The 25370-nt window shown below is 32.8% G+C and overlaps 3 protein-coding genes across 4 annotated transcripts in view; 1 reads left to right on the forward strand and 2 right to left on the reverse strand.

Annotated features, from left to right (window-relative positions):
- LOC133197097 (C-Jun-amino-terminal kinase-interacting protein 3-like) overlaps window positions 1-6129 on the reverse strand; it is a 35978-nt gene extending 29849 nt beyond the window's left edge. Inside the window, exons 1-4 of one of the 2 annotated variants that reach the window (XM_061332939.1) lie at window positions 5775-6129; window positions 3678-3798; window positions 1252-1322; window positions 795-883 (exon numbers count right to left, since the gene is read on the reverse strand). In XM_061332939.1, coding sequence (XP_061188923.1) covers window positions 795-883; window positions 1252-1322; window positions 3678-3798; window positions 5775-6071 — 578 coding nt within the window. In that variant the 5' untranslated portion in view covers window positions 6072-6129. The remainder of the gene's footprint in view (window positions 1-794; window positions 884-1251; window positions 1323-3677; window positions 3799-5774) is intronic. The other variant, XM_061332940.1, reaches the window with a different exon arrangement.
- An 83-nt stretch (window positions 6130-6212) lies between these two features.
- LOC133197098 (uncharacterized) lies at window positions 6213-25008 on the forward strand. The gene is made up of 19 exons (XM_061332941.1): window positions 6213-6455; window positions 11039-11139; window positions 13050-13119; window positions 13798-13928; window positions 14384-14472; window positions 14594-14693; window positions 15869-15912; window positions 17253-17330; window positions 17659-17855; window positions 18431-18495; window positions 18749-18855; window positions 19089-19194; window positions 19293-19392; window positions 19471-19510; window positions 19708-19759; window positions 20071-20266; window positions 20879-21005; window positions 24212-24302; window positions 24442-25008. The coding sequence occupies exons 1-19, from the start codon at window positions 6242-6244 to the stop codon at window positions 24529-24531; spliced, it is 1998 nt and encodes a 665-aa protein (XP_061188925.1). The 5' UTR covers window positions 6213-6241; the 3' UTR covers window positions 24532-25008.
- Window positions 21351-22874, reverse strand: LOC133196197 (uncharacterized). Its single transcript, XM_061332115.1, has 2 exons — window positions 22765-22874; window positions 21351-21890 (listed from the first exon to the last, which is right to left on the reverse strand). The coding sequence occupies exons 1-2, from the start codon at window positions 22844-22846 to the stop codon at window positions 21580-21582; spliced, it is 393 nt and encodes a 130-aa protein (XP_061188099.1). The 5' UTR covers window positions 22847-22874; the 3' UTR covers window positions 21351-21579.
- Window positions 25009-25370: the final 362 nt, after the last annotated feature.

Below are 25370 nucleotides of genomic sequence, written 5' to 3' on the forward strand. Positions count from 1 at the left end.
TTAGAGAAGTCTCGCGTGGGGTAATTATTGTCCCGTTAATGATCTATCCTGTATCGACAGTTTAGATTTTAACACACGTGACAAAAAAAATGGCTCAAGTAAGGCGGGGAAACTCGTAAAAGAATGAGTGATAGTGATGGTTATATGTAGCATGTCTGTAGAAAATCTTGGAGACTTATTCATGACCTCCTTTCTACTTTCGTTTCGCGTGCACGACGTGCAATTCGAATTACTTCCCTTTGTGTCGCTAGTTTACAACGACCATAGCGACAGAAGATTTTGGTTCAATATTCATTACATGTATGACATTTGAAATTAACTAATACAGTGTCTAAATATTCAAACATATTAATTTTAAAAGAAAGAAATTAATTAGGAATCTGTCCCTAAAAAAATAATATTTACAGCTACGATGAGGTTTTGGAGTTGTTTAAAACATTAAACGATTTTCAAATTTGATAAATGACCAAGAGATATTATATTTCGATACTGAATAAAAAACTTAAACAGAAATGAAAATTCTGAAGAACGAACAGAGTTCAAAACAAACAGAAATAGATGATTTTTTTCAAATGACACACTTGATCAAGTATTTATTTACCATGCACTCTTTGTTTATATCTATGTAATTTTTAACTTGCTATAACGGTTCAATTTTCTCCAATCCGGATGTTGCCTAATCCGGCCAAAAATTTTGGAACCACTGGTCGCCGGATTAGACAAGTTTTACTGTAATGAAATATTTATTTTAAAATTGGTTTGACTTTAAACACCAAAGATTATGCATAACTTACTTAGAACGAGGACTGTTCGAAACTTCCATTCTGTCAGAACCCATGACAATCTTGGCTCTTTCCATGTAGTCCATATGTGATCTAAATAGCTAAATAACAAAATAATTTTCTTATCAAATAAATATCTTGAATATTGAGACTACTTTAATCCCTATTATTTGATTTGAATAAAATAAAGTTGTGTAGTGTTTAGGCCATAGGTGATACTTGATTTAATCACAGGTAACACAAAAAATGTAATTGCCACAACTGTAGAAATGTTTTCGATTTACAATTATTTCTACATATTAAATACTGCAAAATTCATCATCAAACATCTCTAATGATAAACCATCACTAAATAATAAATCTTCAATTAACCATCCAGCTATTTTAGTAAGTATGGCAGCTGGCTGGTTTAGAAAAGTTTTACTGTAAATTAAATGGATGTCACATGCTAGAATCTCTAGTATCTCACCTCTGTGTATCTTTCATGTAGCTTTGTGTATTCTTTCTTCAACTCTACTTCTTTTTCTTCCATCCGAGACACTATTTGTCATTAAAAGACACATTAGATTAGGATACTTTATTATCAACAACTGCCAAATCATATTAGTTAATAGAAGGAATAAAAAACAATTATTAGTAATAAATGTCATAAATAAAAATTATATTGCATATTTAATATTAATAACGTCTTTTAATCTTACAGAGAAACTGCCTCATACAACAAGAGGCCCATGGGCCACAATGCTCACCTGAATAACTTTGGCCCTGCTGTTCTTCACCAGATGATCTTTTTGTAATACCTATTGTGGCCCCGCCCTACCCACGGGGATCATGATTTTAACAATTTAAAATCTACACTACCCTAGGATGTTTCCATATAAGTTTCAGCTTTTACTGGCCAAAGGTTCTTGAGGAGAAAATTTTTAAAGATTTTTCCTATATATTTCAATGTAAAACTTGGATTCCCTATTGTGGCCCCGCCCTACACCCAGGGGTCAAGATTTGAATTCTTTAGAATTTACGCTGCCCCAGGATGCTTCTACAAAAGTCTTAGCTTTTCTGACCAAGTGGTTCTTGAGAAGAAGATTTTTTTTCTATATATTTCAATATAAAAATTGGATTTCCTATTGTGGCCGCGCCCTGCCCCCAGGCGTCATGATTTTAACAATTTAGAATCTACACTATCCAAGGATGCTTCCACAAAAGTTTCAGCTTTTCTGGCCTAATGGTTCTTGAGAAGAAGATTTTTAAAGATTTTTTCTATATATTTCAATGTAAAACTTAGATTCCCTATTGTGGCCCTGCCCTTCCCCCGGGGTCATGATTTTAACAATTTAGAATTTACACTACCCCAGCATGCTTCCACATAAGTTTCAGTTTGTCTGGCCAAGTGGTTCTTGAGAAGAAGATTTTTAAAGATTTTTTCTATGTATTTCAATGTAAAACTTAGATTCCCTATTGTGGCCCTGCCCTTTCCCCGGGGGTCATGATTTTAACAATTTAAAATCTACACTACCCCAGGATGCTTCAACGTAAGTTTCAGCTTTTCTGGCCCAATGGTTCTTGAGAAGAAGATTTTTAAAGATTTTTTTCTATATATTTCAATGTAAAACTTGGATTCCCTATTGTGGCCCTGCCCTTCCCCCGGGGGTCATGATTTTTACAATTTAGAATCTACACTACCCCAGGATGCTTCCACATAAGTTTCAGCTTTTCTGGCCCAGTGGTTCTTAAGAAGAAGATTTTTAAAGATTTTTTTCTATATATTTCAATGTAAAACTTGGATTCCCTATTGTGGCCCCGCCCTTGCCCCGGGGGTCATGATTTTAACAATTTAGAATCTACACTACCCCAGAATGTTTCCACATAAGTTTCAGCTTTTCTGGCCCAGTGGTTCTTGAGAAGAAGATTTTTTAATGACCCCACCCTATTTTTGTCTTTTCTTGATTATCTCCCCTTGTAAGGGGGTGTCACAATCAAAATTTAATCCCGATTATTGTTTTATTTATGTTTATGATTTTTTCCTATTTTTCCTTTACGGAACCTCTTTATTCTGTTACCTGTAATGAACCTAAAATTTAGAAATTGCAGGCATTGGTCAGTTACAGCCTATTGTATTTAGAGTATTTAAATCGCTGCATTGCTGACCAGGTAGCCGGGGTCCACGTTTTCATACTTTTTACATGCTTGACGTACAATCCAAGATGTGTAGTTAGGTAGTTTTTACAACGGTAACCATTTCTCCATGAGGGGTTCCTGATATAATCCTGATAATATCTAGTCATGTGTGTGTTGGCAATGACGTTCAACAGACCAGAGACCCACTGGGAGCCAGTTGGCGGGAGTCCGTCGTGAAACGGGGCGTGTCTGGACGTGGTTGTGAGCGAACACCAGGATGACGTGGATTGAAAGAGACTTTTAAGATATACATATTGTAAATTATAACTGTATAATATGGTGTAAATATTGTTAATACTGATTTTATTTATATATAAAAAAAAATGTAAATAGAAAAAAAAAAATCTTGTTGTGTCTGACTGAACAGAACACGACGGCTGTCGTGACAGGGGGTTTGGCCCTTTATTTTAATAATTTAAACTCCCCTTCACTCAAGGATGCTTTGTACCAAATTTGGTTAAAATTGGTCCAGTGGTTCTTGAGAAGAAGTTGAAAATGTGAAAAGTTTACAGACAGACGGACAGACAGACGGACGGACGGACGACGGGTGATCAGAAAAGCTCACTTGAGCTTTCAGCTCAGGTGAGCTAAAAATGCTGAACTGATTTGTAAAAACCCAGATTTTTTAAAACCACAAGTGTAACTGGCATTTGATAATATATTTCAGTATACCAATGATCATGATGATATTTTTGTGTAACCAATATTGATTCTTACCATGATCTGAAGAATTTTTTACTTTTAATTCAAGCATCCTCACGACGGACTCTTGGCTTTCAAGTTTATCTTGCATGGATTTCTTTTCTCCTTCAACAGCATCCTCCATCTCCAAGTATTTCTAAGATATCAAAATGAAACATTAACATGTAGACAATTCATTGATCCTTTATGTAAATCTAAAAAATTTACTAGCAAAAAAAATTTACTGGCAAAAATAAATTAAGATTTATGGTCAACCAATAAAATTCAAATAGACCTACAGTGAATTATAACAGAATGTTGTTAGAACTTCATACAGATACAGATACATATTAAGAAGTCCTCGTGGCAGCTTTCAAGGTGCAAATGAAGTGATATGAATGCTATTTAATTAAAATCTTCACATTTTTTAAAAAATTCATATGATATTGTGAAGTATTGTATATGTCACAGGATTTCGCATACAAACTACTTGTCTAAATCAAGTAATAGATGTGGTCCCAAATAACTAAACTTCTGTTATTGGAAATAACACATTAGAATTCCTAAAAAGAATTCCATGCTACTAAAGGGAAATTCATTTCAATGACACCATCATTTCTTCATCATCATTACACCTATTTTCAAAGGACTTTACGGGGAGAAACAAATATTCTGACAGTCTAGATCAATGTACAATGGTTCTTAATCTAATTAAACATACAAGCCCTAAAACAGAACATGCAACTCATGTATTACACTTATGAAGAAATGACATATCCATTTGTGAAAAATGCACATGACATGTTTAAGTATATCATGATCATATTGTAGTACCATACAAATTATAATAGTGCTAATCCCAGTGAAGGCATTACATGGTTGTGCCTTACAGATGAACAATGCCCGAGACATGACAAATCTTGGACATATAATCTGTCTTGCATCTGGACTGAAACCTAATGAAAGGATGTGACAATCTTTATATGGATCCAGAATGTACTGGTGTTTGGTTTTGAACTATACTATTCTGATGTGTCATATAAACGGTTATAGGAAATACCAATTACAATTTTAATTTGTATATGAATATATAAAAATCTTCAAAAATTAAAAGGTGGCAATCCCAAGACGTTAAATCATAATAAATGCTATAGAACATACTTGACAGAGGAAAAAGGACAAGATCAAAAGTTTAATGCCTGACAAAAAATGAAATTAACTAATTTCAATTTTCAATTACTATTTTTTTAAGATTGCATTGAATTTTGGTCTGATAGAACCATTAAATTATGGTCCTACTAAACAATGATAGAGTACTTAAGAGTACGCTGGTAAAATTTTATAATTCAATGCAAATTAACTGCTTTTTGTATATGTGTTTCTACTTTAGTTTCATATAATAATAAATATATATCTTGAATAATTTGTGTTTGTTTTCTTTATTTTCGGATTTATTTCAATTTATCGTTTCTGATTATGGCTTACTGTTTGACCCCGATCCCAATCTAATGATAAAACATTTTACTTTTCTCTAAACATAGGTATTTTTCATTGAAGTAACTTATATGCACATTATTATTTATTTGATATTGAAATTATAATTTATTTATTAGTAAAACTATTATTTTTTAGTTAACTTTTATTATTTGTATGTGATACTGAATTTGAGAATATTTATGTAAAATTTGCTCAAAAACAGAATTTACAAGAAAATAAATCATTATTTTTGGATTTAGTTTTAAATTGGATTACTTCATTGATGTAATTTTCTTGAAACAAAATAATAATCAGGATCAGGATGTCATCTTCAATTTTCTGGTTAAAATATTGTTAAAAACATAATTTTGAAACAACTATTGCAATATCATTTTATAATGATGTTCATTTAAGTTGTATGTATATAAATAAACAATCTAATTGCATTGAATTATAAAATTCTACCAGCGTACTCTGAAGTACTCTTTCGTACTCTAACATACTCTGTTTAGTAGTACCCATTAAATTATGTCCTGTGTGTAGGTAGCTTACTACCTAATCACTACAATGAACAATACCTGATTTGTCCCCCCAAAAACTTTACAGACTGTAACCCTAAAGTTCACATCATCTAACATATGTCTTGGTTTGACCTACTTGTTCTGCAGCCTTTCTGAGTTGCTTTTCCCTTTCATACTGTGTAAGAAGCTGCTCATTATCATCTCTCAGAAGTTCTAACTCAACGTCTGCTTCTTGCTTATCTGCGAGAGACTGATCAAGACCCTCGAGTAGACCAACTATAAGTGGCATAAGTTCTTTCACCACATCTTCATCGTATTTTTTTATCATTCTCTCAAATTCTTTGTAAATATTTGTGGCTAATGAGGAAACCTTTTCGGACATGACATGTCCTTCCTCAGACGTCCCATACACAGTTTCTGTGATCGCTGCCATTTTTTCAAAGAATTCTTCTGTTCATGTAAAGAAATAAAATCTGTATAGGGATGTGCTCAAGAATCCATCAGTTTTAGGGACAGATATGCCTAATTATTATCCGTCTGTGAAAATGATGCTGTCATCCATTTTAGCAGAAGTGACGGAACTTGTCATATGACGTACTGCGCATGTGTGACCACAACTTCCTGTCAGCAGACGAAGCGAAAATGAAACTGTTTACACCACCGTTTCTGAATGCTCTGAAAATATATAGAGGCAAACCATTACCAATTTTGTCATGTCTTCAATTCAGACATGAAAAGAAATACTCAAGCTTTTTGCCTGGTAAAACTGTAAGGATAGGATGTGCAAGCGGTTTCTGGGGTGATACTGCAGTGTCGGGTACGTTGTTTACCTTTGATGTTAATATTCGACACCAGGGCATTTGGTACCTTCATTGCTAGCGCTCTCGAGCGCTAGCAACTACGTTAGTCTATATTTCTGAAATACGCATGCTCGACTTCACGGTCGGGGATTCTGGGGAAACTCCTTTAGATAGACTGTACGATAAAAATTTCGTTTTGTCATACAAAAATAGAAATGATCCGAATTTCAGGCCTTTCCTGTCTGATATGCGCGATATACATTTCGTAGGTTAGAGACAGTCAATACCAGTCTACATGTAGATCCGGATTCTGAATTTTTTTGAAGGAGATGGGCGAACATAGCGTGCAGAAAACCTATAGCTTCAGATATATAAAAATCATGTTCATTTTGTGAATTTAGTATTTAGAGTAAAGTTCTCATTATTGAAATTTATGAAATTATGATAAACAAAACTTTTCTGAGGAAAATTTTCTCAGCAAAATTTATTCTTTTATTAAAAAAAAATTAATGTGGTATTCGTGGGGTTCGAACCCTAGCAATAAAAATCCTGAGTATTATTTTCTTTCGAGACTAGCACGCTAACCACTAGACTACACAAGTCCTGATGAATAATGGCTTTAAATCACGTTTGTGATGTGACCCTTGACTTAATGAACTTATTTCTCGAAAAGATGCGAATATTATGTCATAAAAGTATATTTTTAAGGTATAGTGGGTCATTGCTCCATATTTTTGGTAACCAAAAAATGTATATTTTTATGCAAACTTTGAGGATTAACTTTCAAAAAGGTGGAGAAAGACCCACTCATATCGAAAAATAGTATTATAGTATGAGAAAATGACTCTTTTTGCCTGCTTTTGTGTGTGTCTAATATTTCACAGGCGAATAATTTCAATCTTTGAGGGATTTTTGCAAATTAGAGATTTTACATAAAGTATATTTTAATGTTAGACGAAATATCAAGGAAAATTTTGATAAAATTGAAATTTAATTTTTCATCTTCATGTTTGTCACACTATAGGCTTATCGCTCGTCATGTTCACCCATCTCCTTTATTGTCTAACCTACACATAAAAGTACAAGAAAAATGCCAAGAGTCTAGACATTTAGCTTTCCTTACAGTTTTACCACCTTAGTGGATAATTCCGGCAAGCTCGGAAAAAACGACAACAACAACAACAAAGATCTTTTTCAGATTATGTCGGAAAGACATGCCAATTTAGTGTTTCGTGTTTTGTTGTCTAACCTGCACGTAAATGAACAAAAAGTAACAGTAACTCGGGTCTTATAAAACCAAGACTGTTATTTCTAAAGTTGTAATGAATACATAGCTTTTCTAATCTACCTTCATGGATCTTTCCGGCAAGCTCGGATATGTTTTCCGAGCTTGCCGGAAAGGACCGAAGGTGCTCATTGGTTCTACTGACCTTTTATTTTTCACCTCGAAATTGAAATTACAGTAAAATACAGAATGCTTAAAGCACAGTTGGGAGTTATGCCATTGCCGACGTGAAGCACACTCTTAGATTCAACATTCTGAATTATGACAACAACAACAACCCCCCCCCCCAAAAAAAAAAATTCAACCCCCAGTGCACCAATCTGCCTTCCTATATAATTTATCGATTCAGCAAATTTAACAAATGGTTCAGATATCTTCTTCTGTATTTTATTATGCTACAGCGCTAGCTCACTAATCTTTTTAAAAGATAAGCTTGTTAATATAATGACACCAACACAAACAAACCAACAAAAAAAAAACAACAACAACAACAACAACAAACATACAAAAATAAACAAAAACAAAACAAGTAAAACAAAACAAAGTCAAATAAAACTAATTTGTTTTATTATAAAAACAATGAATAGAATACAGAAAGATATTAAGGGTCTTTCATATTCAGTGGAAGACCCTTCTTTTATTCTTTTTCTTTTTTCACTTTACAGTTCACCAGAGCTGAAGGCTGAAGTGAACTTTTCTGATTGAAAAGTGTCCAGCGTCCGTCTGTCATATATTGTCTAAACTTTTCATGTTTTTCGATTTCTTTTTAACAACTGAGGAATATGTAGGAAAAAATCTTTAAAAACCTTCTCAAGAACAGCAAAGCCATGCTTATAGTCTTAATATGTTGATGGTGCGACTGTGAGGGGAAACACAGGTGTGTATTGCTGGATCCCTATTCATTCAGTTTTAACTTAGATCGCTTCAAACTGCACGAGACCTTTAGAACATCTAGACTGTGACGTCACATTACTGATTAGTTATCATAACGAAGACTGAAAAGTGCAAATTTTAACAAAGAACGTTTAATTTACTATTTATCTGCAACATTTATTAAATCAAGGTGAATTTATTATTTTTTAACTTTTGTTGTTACCGCTAGAATGTGGTTATAGTGAAATGCATTCACAATGCATTTTGGGTCTTTAAAGGTTACTGTGGAAAAAAATTCATTTGGGTCAATGTTCAATTTTCTCTTTTGTTTTTTTTCCTTGTCGTTAGAGCTCACTGTGTGAGCGGTGCTTTGGGCTGCTTGCTGTACATGCTATTAACACAGAAGCATCCTTAGGTAATGTAGATTCAAGTCTGTTCAAATCATGACCCCCCGTGGAGGATGGGGCCACAACAGGGGATCAAAGTTATACATCTAGGAATATATCTTTAGAAATCTTTTTTTCAAGAAAGTAAAGCCATAAATACTCACATTACCACAGAAGCATTCACAGGTAGTATAGATTCAAGTTTGTTCAGGGTCAGGATGGGGCCACAAAGAGGGATCAAAGTTATACATAGGAATTTGTAGTAAATATCTTTAAAAATCTTATCCTAAAAAATAGCAAAGCTATAATTTTTCAAGGAAATATAGAATAGGTTTTGGACCACTTATGTATTTAACTTTTCAATGCTAAATTTTTGCTTTTCTCTCTAGCTTAAGTGCTCAGGTGAGCGATATGACCCATAAGGCTTTTGTCTTAATAAATAGAAGAGATAAGTACCAATACACAAAAACATAACTGATAAATCAATATTTTTGACTTATCATGATACACACCAATTTGTATCAATTTTCATTCATGTACAACAAAGTACTCTGAAATTACTGAAATGTTTAAGGACATTGGCAAGGTTCCTGGTTAGGCCAAACAAAAAAATATGTGTGGTTCCGGTTACACCTCCAAAAAAATTAGGGTAGGTAGGTAGGTTTTTTTTTTTTTTTTTTTTTTTTTTTTTTTTTAACAAAATGATTTTCTTAATTATTCTAAATAATACTTATCACTACTTTGCAAATGACATTTAGATGTGGTGTGATAAAATACTAGTCAGTATTGGTAGGGGACACCTACATGCTAGCTTGCTTTGGATTTAACACTAATAAACACTTGCACTATGTTGTGCAAGGAGGCCGTCATTGCTGAATCTAAAACTTAAACCGGAGCCATTGATGGAAATTGGGGAAAATTCCGGAAAAAAATATGAAAATTGTCAAAAAAAAGTTTAGGGTCGGGGGTATAAAATAGGGACGGTCGGGTAACCGGAACCACACATATTTTTTTATTTGGCCTTATCGTATAAAATTTTTCAAGAACTCTTGAGTAGGTTTAATTGTTTTAAACAGGCTATATTCTGGATTGTTTAGCCTTCCAAGCCAGCCTTCTTTTTTAGATTTTGTCAAATCAGTGTTTTTGCAATTCTCAATGCATTTCCTATGTAAAATGTTGATAAAAGGGACCTACATAGTTTTTCACCATATTTCTCCAAAACCCACTTATTTCATTTAGTTTTTGTATTGTATACATTATTGTATCTTCATTTCCTATGACTTCTAGATATTTTGGCTGAAAATGTATATATAGAGACAAGACAAGGACATACCAGCACCAATCTTTATTTTTGAGTTACTTCCCTTAACAGCTATTATTACATATTATTCATAATGGTCAAGAGAGTCAGACTGGTTGATTGATTCTATCATGTAATTGACTGAATTGATTGAAACACATTGTCATAAAAATATTGGCATGGATTTATTTCAAATTTTATTCGTAATTACTAAATGCTGCTTCCTTCATACAACCTGCGAACTGATCTCAGTCGGTCTACCTTTCAGCATATGTCACACCCTTTACCCTTCTCAGCATACTGAGCATAACTATGGTGAATGACGACCTGTTGGCTCTTTGTCCCCTGAATACAATTTACAACAAAGCCATTACTATTCTTTCTTGCTGTATAGATGATTCTACCCATTGAAGGAAGTTCACATGCTTTTGTTTACCTCTGTAAACATACGCTTTATTGGTTTTCACTGCGTAGAGAATTCTACTCGGGAGATCACTCTCAGTCACTATTTCATAAGTGAAAAAACCCATGTATTAAACCTTTTTTTCCTGAAAACCTTGACTTGCCAATGTCCTTAACTTGATGGAGTCAAAGGAAACTAAAGATATCCAAGGATTGGAGATACTGAGAACAATTAAAATAAATAAGTAGAAAGTGGTTGGGACTTCCAGATATCAACATACACAATACCCAAGTTCAAATGACAAATATTTTCATCAGGACCATATTATGAAAGATCTGAATTATCTATTTCAGCTCCACAGCTGATCTATGGAGGGCAGATTGATTATCTGGTCTTTGATTACCTGGCAGAGGTGACCATGTCCTTGCTCATTGGAGCAAAACACAAAAACAGTGTAAGCTGGATATGTTGTTACATTTGTGGATTTAACTCTGGTATTCATATTTTTAATATATATAATATGAATAATATAAATGTACATTAGATTTAGTAGTGCATTACCACACATTGTGGGGTGCATTGGTCCATGATCTTGTCAATCTTATTAAAATTAGATGTTCTGAATCTGCTTCCACTTCTCAAACATTTGAGAAGCAGTAGCAGATTTGGAACATCTAATTTTAATTAGATTGTGGTCTTGTCTGTATGTTATTGTATTGTATGTAATTATTTTTTACTAGTATTTTCAAAGAAAAAATCAATATGTTGAAATGCAACCATTGGGGCAAGTGCAATAGTGTATAATTTATTACTGGATACCTTTTCACATATATAACTTAGATCTGCATGCCTCTTCAAACTGCACAAGACAGACTGTGACTTCACATGATGTGGTATATTAGTTGTATTTCCATAATGAATTCTAAGAATGGCAAATATACAACAAAGAGCATCTAATCTACTATCTCTCTTATATTTCCATTTTCAATTGAGTTACTTTTTTATTTGTGAACTAATTTTCTTTGGTTATTGCACGAACATAATCTAAAGAGCAGTACCACAGTTATGTAAAAACAGTCTGTTTATAGTGCGTTGAGGGTACAGAGGTTACTTTGGCAAACAAATCATTTGAATCGTGTTCAGCAATTCAACTTCTTCTCTACATTGTAATCTTGTATTCCTAAGAATATAGGGGAAAATCTGGTAAACCTTCTGAATTATCACTGTAGATCTTCACAATGCATTTCATGACAGATTTCTTACCATGGACATGTCATGGACAATGATTTGTATGTTTTTAAAAAAGTAACTCTCTTTAGTTTTAGCTCACCTGAGCCAAAGGTTCAAGAGAGGTTTTCTGATCGAAAGGATTTTGACATTCATCTGGTGTTTTATGTCTGTATATATGTCTTACATATTTTACTTCTTCTCCAGAACCACTGAGCCAATTTCAGCCAAACTTTTTACAAAGCATCCTTGAGTGGGGTGGGTGAGGGGTAAAGGGGATTTAAGTTTGTTCAATTTAAAAGTCATGAAAGGGGAGATATTTAAGAATCTATCAAAATTTGGTTGTATCTTTTAAAAAAAACTTATTAAGAACCACTGGGCCAAAAAGATGATTTTTTTGCGAAAGCTTCTTTGAAAGTGTAGATCTATTCAAGTTTTTTCAGATCATAGTCTCCCTGTGCTAGGGTGAGGCCTCAGTAGGGGATCAATTTGAAAGATTTACATGGGAATATATAGGGAAAAAAATCTTTAAAAATCTTCTTAAGAACAGCAGGGCCATGATTAGTCATATTAGTATAAAAAATCCCTAGATTGAAGTTTGTTCTAATTATGGTCTCAGGGACTGGGTGTAGAATGGGGCCTCTGAAGGAGATCAGTTTTACATGGAAATATATATGAAAAATCATTAACAATTCTTCTTAAGAACAGCAAGGTCATGATAAGTCATATTAACATGGAAACATCCTCAAGTAGTGTAGATAGAAGTTTGTTCAAATCGGGACCAAGGGGCTAGGCTGGGGCAAATTTTCTGAAGAAAAACAGGGCTTTTTGGAATATATTGAAAAAAAAAATCTTCATCATTTACAAAAAGCAATTGCTGATTGGTCAAATGATATCAATCAAATCCAATCACAACTCGAGAAAAAAATCCTGATTTTTTTAGCACTGTAGGCCAGGGATTTGTAAGGAGAGTAGCAGATCAGAATTCCTTGGCTAGTGAAGATGTGTCTTTAACATCATCTTCATTATTTATGTGACTCTTGTCACTAACATCTGCCTACTATCTAACTTGTGACTTATCTTCCTCAAAATTCTTTATATTTTATCCTTGTACACTGACTTTTTTTAATTTTACAGGAAATGGGATATGCACCAGACTTTATTTCAGTAGCCATGGCTCCATTCATTAAAGACATCAAGGAAAAAGGTAAAGATCAAGAATTTTATCAGCTTTTTCCAAGATAATATACTCATTTTGGATTAAACTGTGCCATCTGCCTATGTTTGTAAATTTATACATCTTCTATCTGTCAACAAAATGTCAAATGTTGAACACTGGTCATGGCTTCTTCAAGTTATAAAAGCTTGTAATAATGAGTACTTATACTTGTACCTCTTGTAGTTACCAGAAGACCAATTTGACTAATTTGGTTTCTTGTTTAATGAAAATCATGTTTTTCCCTTGTATGTTTTCAGAATGATTGGAATGCAACATTTCCAGAACTGTTGCATGAAAAATATCAACAAAATTAGCAAAAATGTTCATCTTGGAGAAGTTTTATTATTTGATGGATGATAAAAATGTCAAGATTTCCTTTACATGTAACATTTTAAATATATGTTCATAATGAACTAAGAAGATAAAGTGGCTGATGCCTAATTTAAATGAGTTCAGGAATAAAGGCTTTTTGTTTAAGTTCAGTGTAGCAGCGTTTGATGAGGTTGTTGGCCATTGCTGCATAGAAAACACAGGATGTATTTTATATACAACCATACTGGGTGATAAATATTCAACATATCCTGATCGTCCAGAAATGAAGGAAACATAAAATTACAGTTTTAAAAATGAATTATTTCATCTTTAAATTCAGAATTCATTTTTCAGGGATAAAAGTGATCAGTAATGCAGGGGGAGTTAATCCACAGGGCTGTGCTGCTGCCCTGAAAGCAGTCTGTGAGAATGCAGGCATCTCATTAAACATAGCAGTTGTTACAGGGGATGATCTTATGCCAAAGGTATCACTATATTTCAAGGCTGGAAAAAGACTTAATCTACTTTTTACATGTTTCTGACACCAAAGAAGTAGGGCTGGGACGATATATTGAGATATCAATAATATCGATTCTGTGTGAGGATGATACACATATCGATACTTATGAAGAAATATCCAAAATATCACAAAAAATTTTTGACTTATGTTTTTTTCTTTGTCTACATTTTGGGTTTAATATATAAAATAAATATGCTAGATATATTAAATGTAAATATGAAAAAAAATTAACACCACTTGTGTAAAATAATTTTGTTTTACAACTGATATACAGCTTCTTTGATGCCAAAGGTATCACTATAGATTTAATCTACTTATTACATGTTTCTGACACCCAAAGAATTATTCTTATGAGTCACATCCTAATTCATTATTTTTAGAAGCATACATACTTAGGTAGAAATCTGATATTTTTTTCAGTTGAAGACTCTTCAAGATGACTGTATTGTAGATATGCAATCAGGGAAGCCATTTCCAAAATCAGTTGTCAGCATGAATGCATACCTTGGGTATGTCTAGAACCTCTTGAAAATGATACAGTACTATGTAATTTAGATGTGTATTTGATTGAAGGTTTATATAAGGTGAAATACTGATACTTCAATCTACATTTTTAATTTGATTACACAGGGCTGGACCCATTGCCAGAGCTCTGGAGCTAGGAGCTGATGTTGTTATTACTGGCCGATGTGTTGACAGTTCTGTTGTGCTGGGACCTCTTGTTCACACTGTAAGTTTATTTGAACCTTAAATATTGTCCTCGACGGAAAAGAGGAAGATTCAGATTGTGTTAAGTGATTTCCTGTCATATGACCATTAACCCATCAGCCCTTGAACAGTATTTTAATTAAAATCTGTGGTGGATTTAAACATGCTGAAAACCATCATTACAAGTTATTATTTGGACACTTGGAACTTTCCATCAAGAAAGAATATAAATTGAGAGCTTAAAGAACTTTTCAGACTGATATTGGCATAGTAAACTATGTCAAACTAAACTTGAACATACCCAAAAGATTACACATGACCCAACTTAGATTAGGGATCCTGCCACTATGAATCTAAAAAGAGGGATACGTGGGAGACTGCCAAACGAGAGACTTTTATATTATAAAGCATTGAAAACAAGCACCATTTCATGTTTGAGTGTTCCTTGTATGATCAGTGATGGAGGAAAATGTAGGTGAACTTTTAGGTTCCGCAGAACTTTCCGCAATAATCAATACAGATTAAGTATTTTAGCACATGTGCGCCAAAATCTCAGGTAAGCTTTTCTGATCAAAATTTGTCCGTTGTTCTGTCACCATAAACTTTTCACATTTTCATTTTCTTCTCAAGAACCACTTGGTCAATTTCAATCAAACTTGGCAAAGAGTATCCTTGGGTAAATGGAATTCAAGTTTGTTCAAATGAAGGGCCACATCCTCTTCCAAGGGGAGATAACTAAGAAATTGAAATTTATGCATTTAGTATGATAATTCTCTTCTTATGCCCCTCTTTGAAGAAGGGAGGGCATATTGCTTTGCTGCTGTTTGACCGTTGGTCAGTCGGTCGGTCTGTCTGTCGGTCCACCAACAGTTTCTGTTCATTTTCTTTGCAGATTTATCATTAGAATATCTAGGTCAAGTTCTGTTTTGGGTACGATGGAGCAATTTTTGACAGAGTTATGCCCCTTGGACTTAGGAAAATTCCGTTCATTTTCTTTGCAGAGGTTGCACGTACTGAAATGAAATTTGGTGTACAGATTTATCATAAAAATACCTAGGTCAAGTTCTGTTTTGGGTACAATCGAGCAATTTTTGACAGAGTTATGCCCCTTGGACTTAGAAAATTTCCAATTATTTTCGGGGGGAGGGGGGACATAAGTGTTTCTCAAACATCGCTTGTTTAATTTTTATTTTCCAGTTTGGGTGGCAGTGGACAGACTTTAATAATCTTGCAGCTGGAAGGTAGGTACATGTATAATGTAACAAAATATGAAATATTGTTTGCCACATTTAAAAAACAATTTTTTTTCCAATTTTCTGAACAGTTTATAAAATTTGAATTGATTAGGCAGGTAGAGAATAAAAATGTTACTTGATAGACATGCTATTGTAATGAATATCTCAAACTTTCAGATTATTAGGTAATCACAAATTAGTACTCTTAGTCCTTTGATAGAGAACATTTTCATTCTTTGATATGAATATATCATTTCAATGTGCATATAGTTTTCATTCACTTGACTTTTATTTATACTTTAGAAGGAAATTTTTTCTTTGTATGAGAATGATCCAAAGTCGGTACCATGATGTATTTCAAATACAGTTGAACTTTATGCCTTGTTCACTTGAATGCACATTAGATATTTAATTCGCAATAAATTAATGCGAAGTAAAATAATGTGAATTAAACTAATGTGAATTCACACAACAGCATGATAATGTGAAGTAAACTAATATGCATTAAAATTTTATTTCTACAGTAAGGCTATTATGACGTCATTTTAAATCACATAACCTTATGCAGAGCAGATCCACTTGACATAATGTTATAGTGTCTGTACACATTTATGGAAATTAACATTTTTTTCTTTGTTTTTTACTCTAAAACAGCAAAAGCACCTATATCTGACCACCATTATGTGGCATGTCACTTAATTTTGCCATTATCCATGTGTCAGAATTTAATTCGAATTAGTTTCACTTAGCGTTCACACGGAGCAAATGCAAAGTAATATGATGCGCAGGAAATTAAATCGAATTAAACTAATTCGCATTAAATTCTCATTGTGAATGCGCTTCAAATTTAATTTGCAGTAACTTACATTTAATTTGAATTAATCTCTCCTTGTGAACAGGGCATTAGTATCTCAGAATTTGATATCTCTAATATTTGGATATGTCAAAGTTAGTTGGAAGTACCTATTATCTTTCCTTTTAGTATTTTAACCGCAATATCTTGAATCCTCATATATTTTGTAAGTTTTTTATGGTCCTAGTAAGTTTGAGATGATAAGGTTTAAGTGTTTTTGAATGTGCTTGTTGATTCATCTAATGGATATTTCTTCTTTTGCAATTTTGTAGGAAAATATAACTCAAAAAACATAAATTTCTAGTATGAATTGTGCATAAAGATAGATACATTTTTTTTTTACTTAATTTAGAATAAATGATGAAGCATTGCAAAATATCTTCCCATGATTAAATGTGTAAAATTAAGTGAAAGTTGCCAGTATGAATGAGTATAGTATACATTTATCGATATGTAGGAAAACTTTAGAATAAAGAACAAGTATTGTATTTAGTTTAGCTGGACATTTGGTGGAGTGTGGTGCACAGGTTACAGGGGGGATTTTCACAGACTGGGAGAAAGTACCTGGTTGGTAAGTTCTTGTTGATTTACCTGTCTGTCTGGTCTGACTATCTGTTCAGCAGCTTTACTCAGATTTGTTTTTATAACACTTTAGCTTTGTTTCATCCATATAATATATTTCTGTGGGTTAGTGCCTTTTGTTTGGTTTAGATTTTTCATCTGTCCATCTGCCTGCTAAAAAAAATATGTGATGTGCCAGAGACTTCAAAAATTATGAAGTCAGCAGTTTATCGAAAGTATCCAAGTGGAAATGAAAGAAAGTTTTCTTATTTAATTTAAATGGTTCAAACTTTCACAGTAACTTCAACTAATTTTTTTTTCTTTTTTTTTTGTGATAGGGATCACATAGGATTTCCTATTGTGGAGTGTGCCTCCAGTGGAGAATTTATTGTCACAAAACCCAAGGGGACAGGGGGTCTTGTGACAAGGGCTACGGTCAGTGAACAGCTGCTGTATGAGATTGGGGACCCAGAACACTACATGTTACCTGATGTTTGTTGTGATTTTTCTCAGGTACAGCTGGAAGAAGTGGATGGTAAGACTTTGCTCAGTATTATAGCAGGGATACTAGCAGGATAGGCAACTCTCACAAGTCTCTTGATATCTTTTAAGAGAGGGGACTTTGTTATTTTAATTTCATTTTAATATATCTCTAATATTATCAAATATATTAGAATAAAATTTTTATTCATCGATCAAAAAAATTATTCAAAATTATTATTTGCACTATTTATACTCCTTTATATCTTAATTACCGGGTAGTATTGTGAAGTTTTATTTTTCAAAATCAAATCAACCGTTTTTTCCAAAATTTCTCTGAATTTACTTATGTTTATTTTATTTTACAATGTATGCTTTAAAATGCATTAAAAATCTATCTCCATAAATAATAAGAACCGATTGCATTTATTGAACACCAATCTTTTTTCTGCGAAAAACTTGTAAGGTTGTATTTGACATTTTGGCAAATAAACGGAGTTGCCATCCTGTTAGTATATATGTACCTGGTATGAGCATGTTATAATATTTTAAACATAGATATATGACAATAAAAGTACATGTTAATTTTTCCTGTTATAAAGAAGACCATTAACAATTTGATTTTCACAGCATCTGGGGATACAGCTGTGCATGTGTCTGGGGCCAAAGGTCACCCACCTACTGGTGAATTCAAGGTAAAGAAAAAACAATTCAATTTTTTAAATCACCTACATTGGAAATATGTATGAATAATTAATAAGCAAAAGACTAGACATCCTAAAAACGGAAAGTTTTTGAGATATAAAGTATTATTGTGAATTAAGTAATAAATGATAAAAGTGCTGTTCTAGTAGAGTTTCTATCTTGTGACAAAGTTGTAGTTTTTTAGTTTCATTTGTCCATTTATAGCCATTAGTATTTGAGTTTTGTGTTTTTCTTCTTCCTGAGGTATGTGCGGTGTACCCAGATGGTTTCCGCGCCACTGCAGCAGCTTGTGTTGGTGGTGTTAATGCAAAAGCAAAGGCTGAAAAGACTGCTCAGGAAATTCTTAAAAGGCCTGGTTTACTAAATAAGCAGCTCATAGATTTGTTTTTTAATCCTACTTTTTATTGTCAGGTGTCTGCTTTGTAGAGCAGATTTACAAAAAATCGTTTTGTCTGTCTGACGGTTTGGTTTTCCTAGTTATGTGTACATGTGTGAAGTATTAGTTAAATGTAAACTGTACATACTGTTATTTTTAAACTTAGCCATACAATAGCTTACCAACCTTTTTTATTTATTTTTACAGGTGTAGAAGGATATTTGCACAGCTTAATTTGGATGATTTTACCAATGTAAATTTAGAAGTCATTGGTTCAGAACACATGTATGGACCAAAGAGCAGAGTTCCTCAGGTTTTTATGTCATGATTTAACATCAATAATTATAATAAATATGAGAAGAAAAAACATAATAATGTGTTTTTTTTATTATGATATTTTTAACATGATAGGGTGTGAGGGATGCTCTTCTTTGGTTAGCAGTTCACCACAAAAACAAGAAAGCTTTAGAATTCTTTGCAAAAGAAATTGCTCCTGCTGGCACAGGAATGGGTATGTGCTTATTATATAGCTAAAATTAGATCTTAAAATTGATTGAAAACCTATCAATGACTGTACCCTCTGTTACAGCTCCAGGGCTAACCAACATCATTGGTGGACGACCAAGGGTGTAAGTACTTAAATACCAGTATGAAATTTTATATTATTGATGATCATGTAACATGATCTACTCTATGTATTTCAATTCAAGTAATTTAATGGTACATACATGCTGTATGCTTACATTTTTTAAGTGAAGCTGAGTCACACAAGTTTATTATGTTACATTTTATTATCTATGTTTATTAGTACTTTTTTTTTCTTCAGAAATCCAGTGTTGAAACTTTTTTCATTTCTCTATCCACGTAGCAATGTACAGGTAATTAAGACATGATTTATACATTTATGGCTATTTAACTCTTACTCTACTCCCTATGACATTATTTAGAGTACAATAAATTTGTAAATGAGGTACTCTCTAAAATTAAATGGGTTTTAACAAAGGAATGCAGTGAAATAAAATTTGATGTAATTTTTGAGCTACATAGGGATTATTCAGATTCTTCTTTCTAAGAGAAAACATTCATTAGATTGATTATTTCTTTTACGGTGGTTCCATTGTTAGATGATACTTTTTAATGAAATTGATGCTTAGTCAGATTAAGATTTGGTGGACGTTTTACATACTAGGTTGACATCCAATTGAATGGTGAGCATGTTGAGCAGTATCAGTTCCCAGACATCCCTATGTCAGAGTACATGACCCAGAATGTTACGCCACCATCTAAAACTGTAGAGGAGTCACTGCCAAAGGGAGATTACTCCTTCAGACTAGAGGAACTGGCCTATACAAGGAGTGGGGACAAGGGAAATAGTGCCAATATTGGTAAATCAAGACTGGTAATTTAAAAAAAAAAAGAAGTTAATGTCTGACAACATGTTCCTTAAATCATTTTTATGTCTCTTCGTAATATACCAAAAATATTAACTATAATGTAGTTTCATTATCTTGTGATTTCAAAACTGGTTTCTATATATCTAGAATAAAAATATACACAAACCAAAAATTTTGATAGCAATTTAAATGATTTCCAGATTTTAGAGGAAAAACAAATGCCTTTTAACATACAATTTTTTTGTGAAGAAACAGTTGTTAAAGTAGCAATACTTCAATCACAAATCTTAAAGGATTTTTTCTTTGCTTTGCACAAAAATCGAAGACGTTTAAAATTACACTTGGATTTCTTTCTTTTTTTTATCTATGCATTACAATGCATTACAATTTCTTTCTTTTAAGTACCGGGTACATGTTTTCCCCTTTGACCCAATATCCTTTATATTTTTACCTGTTATGCATGATAATAATGGGAACCTTTATTTCATGATTATTTAAGATTTGATTGAGTGTTACTTTAAATTTTTGCCTAGATACATTGCTAAGATTGATTGTCAGTTGTTTTGCCTCTATGATATCATCTCTGTGGTTCGTATTTTGTAGGTGTGATTGCCAGACATCCAGACATTTTACCCTACCTCAGACAAGCCATTACTCCCGAAACTGTGGAGCAATACTTTTCACATCTTTTTGAGAATGAAAAATTACCAACTCACCAAAAAGTACAGAGGTATTTCTAATTATAGTTAAGGAAAAAAAAATATATTTACTAATAGAAACTGTGTCTTTGCTCCTTGCAGTCAGTTACTTTTGCTATAGGAATATTTTGCTTTGTATAAAAAATTTTGTATTAGCTTTTTCTCGTGCAGAAACGATAAGATACAACATGTATTAATTTCCACTTGGAATAATTTAATGATTATTGACAGTTAATTATAATTCTTCAGAAATAAATAAAATTCAAGTAATGCAGACTTAGAAAACTTTTATTTAAAAGCACTTTCACAATTGGAATGTAATTGTTTAATAAGCACATTTAACTAAGCACAATAACTTCTGATTAAGATGAGAAGTAATAAAAATTTCACATGATCTCAGTATTAATTAAAATGAGCAAGCATAAAATGAATGTATAAATAACATACAAAATACACAACAATACTTCAAAGACAATCTTAAACATTTCTTTTGTCAGTCAGGGTAATGCAACAGTACTCCTACACAGTGAAATCACAGATCACAATAAAATATCCCACATCCACAGGAACACTGTATCTCAAAGCAATATAGACACAAAAGTCACACTAGCTTGTCCTGGAGAAGTTACAGTGGGCGACAGCCAGGGCATGCTGGTACTTGAGGGTCTGTTCCTCCTGAAAAGTGAAGTCCTCCTCAGGAATAACCAAGGGTGGGGGGACATTCCCAGGGTCCAGGGTCAGCATGATCTCCCGGGCCATGGTCTGTACCCGTATCCAGCTCCTAATGGAATACTGCTGGTAGAAGTATTTCACTGACTGGACCACAATCTTGCAGCCCATGTAATGTAGAGCTTGTCCTTTCTGGCCTAGGTTAATGGATCTGACTGCCTGGCGATGATGTCTCTGGATCAACCTCTCTGAAAATAAAAAAATATTACTTTTAATGTCTACAGTAAATACCTCTGCATTTGCATATATATAAAAAATGATAAAAATAACATATTATAACTTTAATTAATACAAGATAGAAGAAAAATAAATTTCATACTAGTCTTAGAATGGCAATTTTTAAAAAGCATACCAATTTTCTTGATAGAAGTTGAAACTTTCTTATATCTTCTAAAGAGAGTTCTGAATTTGTTCATTTTGATTGATATCCAGAGTGACATTCTGTTCAATCTTGATGTTTGGGACATACTAAACTAGATACTGTGGTATAAGAATATAACACTAACCCATTATCTCACGATACTCCAAATCAATGTCTCATAATTACCCAATTATCAAACACATTAATTGATGTGCAAGTTACTGTGCGTGTCACATTAAATTCCTAATTATGCCCCCAATTAATGTTAGATTGACTGAATGAATTGTTACCTTAAAATTTTCACTTCTTCAGTATGACTAGAAATATGTTTTTAAAGATAATGTGCATTTATGCATAATATATTATAAAATATATCTATCCCTTTTCCTTTTTTTTTGTATGCATAATAACATTAATAACTCCCTTGCTTTCCACATCAAGATGATGACCCAACTTACAAAGAATAAGATTTTTTTTATTGGAAATGAGTTCAATCAATTAAAGTACAATGTTTTTTTTTGTAAGAATTTGATAATATAGATTATTGTTAAAAAATTCTTGTATAGCTTGCAAGAAAAAAATTTACAGTTTGGATGATGTTATATGGATCCTAAATTTCATTTATTATATTTTGTATTATGTGTTTTTCATCAAAGAAATGTAGATTTAGATGAATTAGTAAATGAAATATTAAAGCATACCTAGCAATTTGATCTGTGTCCGGACTTTGTCATGGTTAATAAGAAGACTCTGGAGCTTCTGGGCACTAGATTTTGCCTCCATAATAATTCAAGTAGAGTAATGGTAGATCTGAAAGCTTAGTACAGTTGTAATGAAATGTAGGGGGGGGGGACACTTTATATATTTCAAGTAATTAGAAGTTACTCTAAGGGTCTCATATCAAAGTGTTGAGACATAAATAGTGCAATTAACCTGCTGAGATCAAAAGAGATCTATCCTGGGTAACTGGTTTTGAAGATACTGTTAGGTAATTAACAGCTTGATTGTTTAATTACAGAAACCACTGAGTTAATCATCTTAAATTGTTATAAGTGTGTTTGTTACAGGGGGGATGTGAAAAATGGTCAATTTACATTTCTTATGTTTCCTTTGATCTCTGTGTGCTTTATTTCCAAATTAAAGAAAATAATTAATTGTATATATATATATATATATATATATATATATATATAAAAAGCACTAAAAACCAACAACACTGTATATCCTAAGTGTCGGGTCTACTAAGTAGATACAAGGTCACAGATGGAAATTTATATAAAGCACTAAAAATGACCAGCGACACGAACAATAATAATTGTCAAATTTTCGGGACAACCTGTCCCTTCCTCAGGACAAAGAAAAAAGTTAAGAAGTCATAAAAACAAAGGAAATAGAGAAGCAAAAACAACTAGCACTACTACTAAACTACCAAACACTAAATATTTACAATGTTACATGTTTAATTTGGAGTTTATAAACAGTTGTGAACAAAGAAATCCGGAGCGCTATGAATTGCGTCCAGTCTATCGGGTATACGCTGGTGAAGTGTGATTTACATAATTGAACGAATTAATTATCGCTAATTAATTACGACCAACAGTAAATCGTACATTGTCTTATTCTCTCAAAATAGCGTAACTCTACATGATAAAAAGAAATTAAAGAAAGATAATATGGAGGGACAATTTTGAAATATGAATTTGGATATATTATAAATTTGGAAATCGGAAAAAAGAAATAAACAAAAATGTAAGCTGTAAATATTTGGGTAGGTTGTTCTAGGATTACTAATACGAATTAACGGTAAAGTTTACACTATATAGAGAGAATGAACTTGTTTGTTACAATCCGGGATTGGGTCTAGTTCACGTTCATCCTGGTGAAGTCATTAAGTTTGTTAATACCATTAGGGCGGAATGACTTCAGCCTGTGCATCCAGAACTTTTCCTTGCCTTTTCTCTGCGCGTCTGTCCATCTTGGATTATGGTCAGTAACCACTACTGTCATGTCCTCCCATTTATATATATATATATATATATATACACTTAATATGATTTACTAGTGTTTAAATAAAATAATGTTAGAGAAGAAAAATAATTTGTTGATGATAATGCACTGATTTTAAAACACAAGAGTTTTATGTTGTAGGTATGATGTTCCAGGTGTGTGGGGGCTAAATTTTGTTCTCCAGGATGTCCTAGGAGGAGGAGGCATAGCCTCTTTAAGGAGTGATCCTCAGGTAGAAAAAGATATCCCTAATATTGTCACTCATAATTCAACCTAGTACATATTTGCTTCTAACATCAGAATTCTTTGTACACAATTAATATACATGAGTGGGATTTTTCTTATGGATATCACACATCGTTTTGTTTCAGGGAAAAGCTATGGGACAGATGCTATTAGACTTTGAAATAAAAAATGTGCCAAACTTGGTAGAAAAGATTGAAGAGAAATATAGAAGATAGTAGCAATACTGAGTGAGGAGATATTGTTGATGTGAAGTGATGATGATTTGAAATGATGATATAATACTGATATGGAGGAATTGGGAACAATTGACATATATCTGTGGAGGGGACGTCTTCCATGTGGACTGTGATATTCTGATGACATATTGTAACTGATCAAGTGTTGATTGATTTTGCCTAGTATGGGTAAATCATTGTCATATCAAAAGCTGCTGCAGCAGTGCAGAATTTTAAATGCAATCTGTTAGAAGTCAGGATATTGATTAATCTATTAGGATGTTGATCAATCGATTTAAGACAGGGTGTTGATCAAATTTTATTTTTGTTAACGGTGATTATGATGCATATTATAATACTAAATTATAGTGAGTGTTTTGTATGGATAAAAAAATGTTCCTGATGTAGATGAGAGATATAAGTCTTTGCAGCAGATAATGTAAGGTCTCTGGAAATAAAATATTTTTTTAAGACCTCTTTGCTTTTCTACTGTATGTTGCTTCTAATATAATACAGTTGAAATATCACAAAAATATATTAATTAGTTTATACGGATGACTACTTAATGCAAAATTTGTCACAAAATTAATCTTTTAAAAAGAGCATTTTTCTTTTAATTGCAAGAATGGGCAACATCTAAATTTGCAACTTTAGGTAATTACATTAAATGAAAGTGTGTATTTGTGGAGTGTGAATCCGTTTTCTTTGGCAGGGTTCAACACCAACTCTCCATATAGTAATGGGTATGCCCACTTTTTTATTGACTAAATGCATACTTAGTACATGTTTGTCAGTTGTTCTCCATGTAATGGTAGTTTAAATTTTGCATAAATAAATTT

This window comes from Saccostrea echinata, unplaced genomic scaffold, assembly GCF_033153115.1.
Source record: "Saccostrea echinata isolate AGI-Se365-2 ecotype Australia unplaced genomic scaffold, CSIRO_AGI_Sech_v1 ptg000030l, whole genome shotgun sequence".
NCBI classification, from domain to species: Eukaryota; Metazoa; Mollusca; class Bivalvia; order Ostreida; family Ostreidae; genus Saccostrea; species Saccostrea echinata.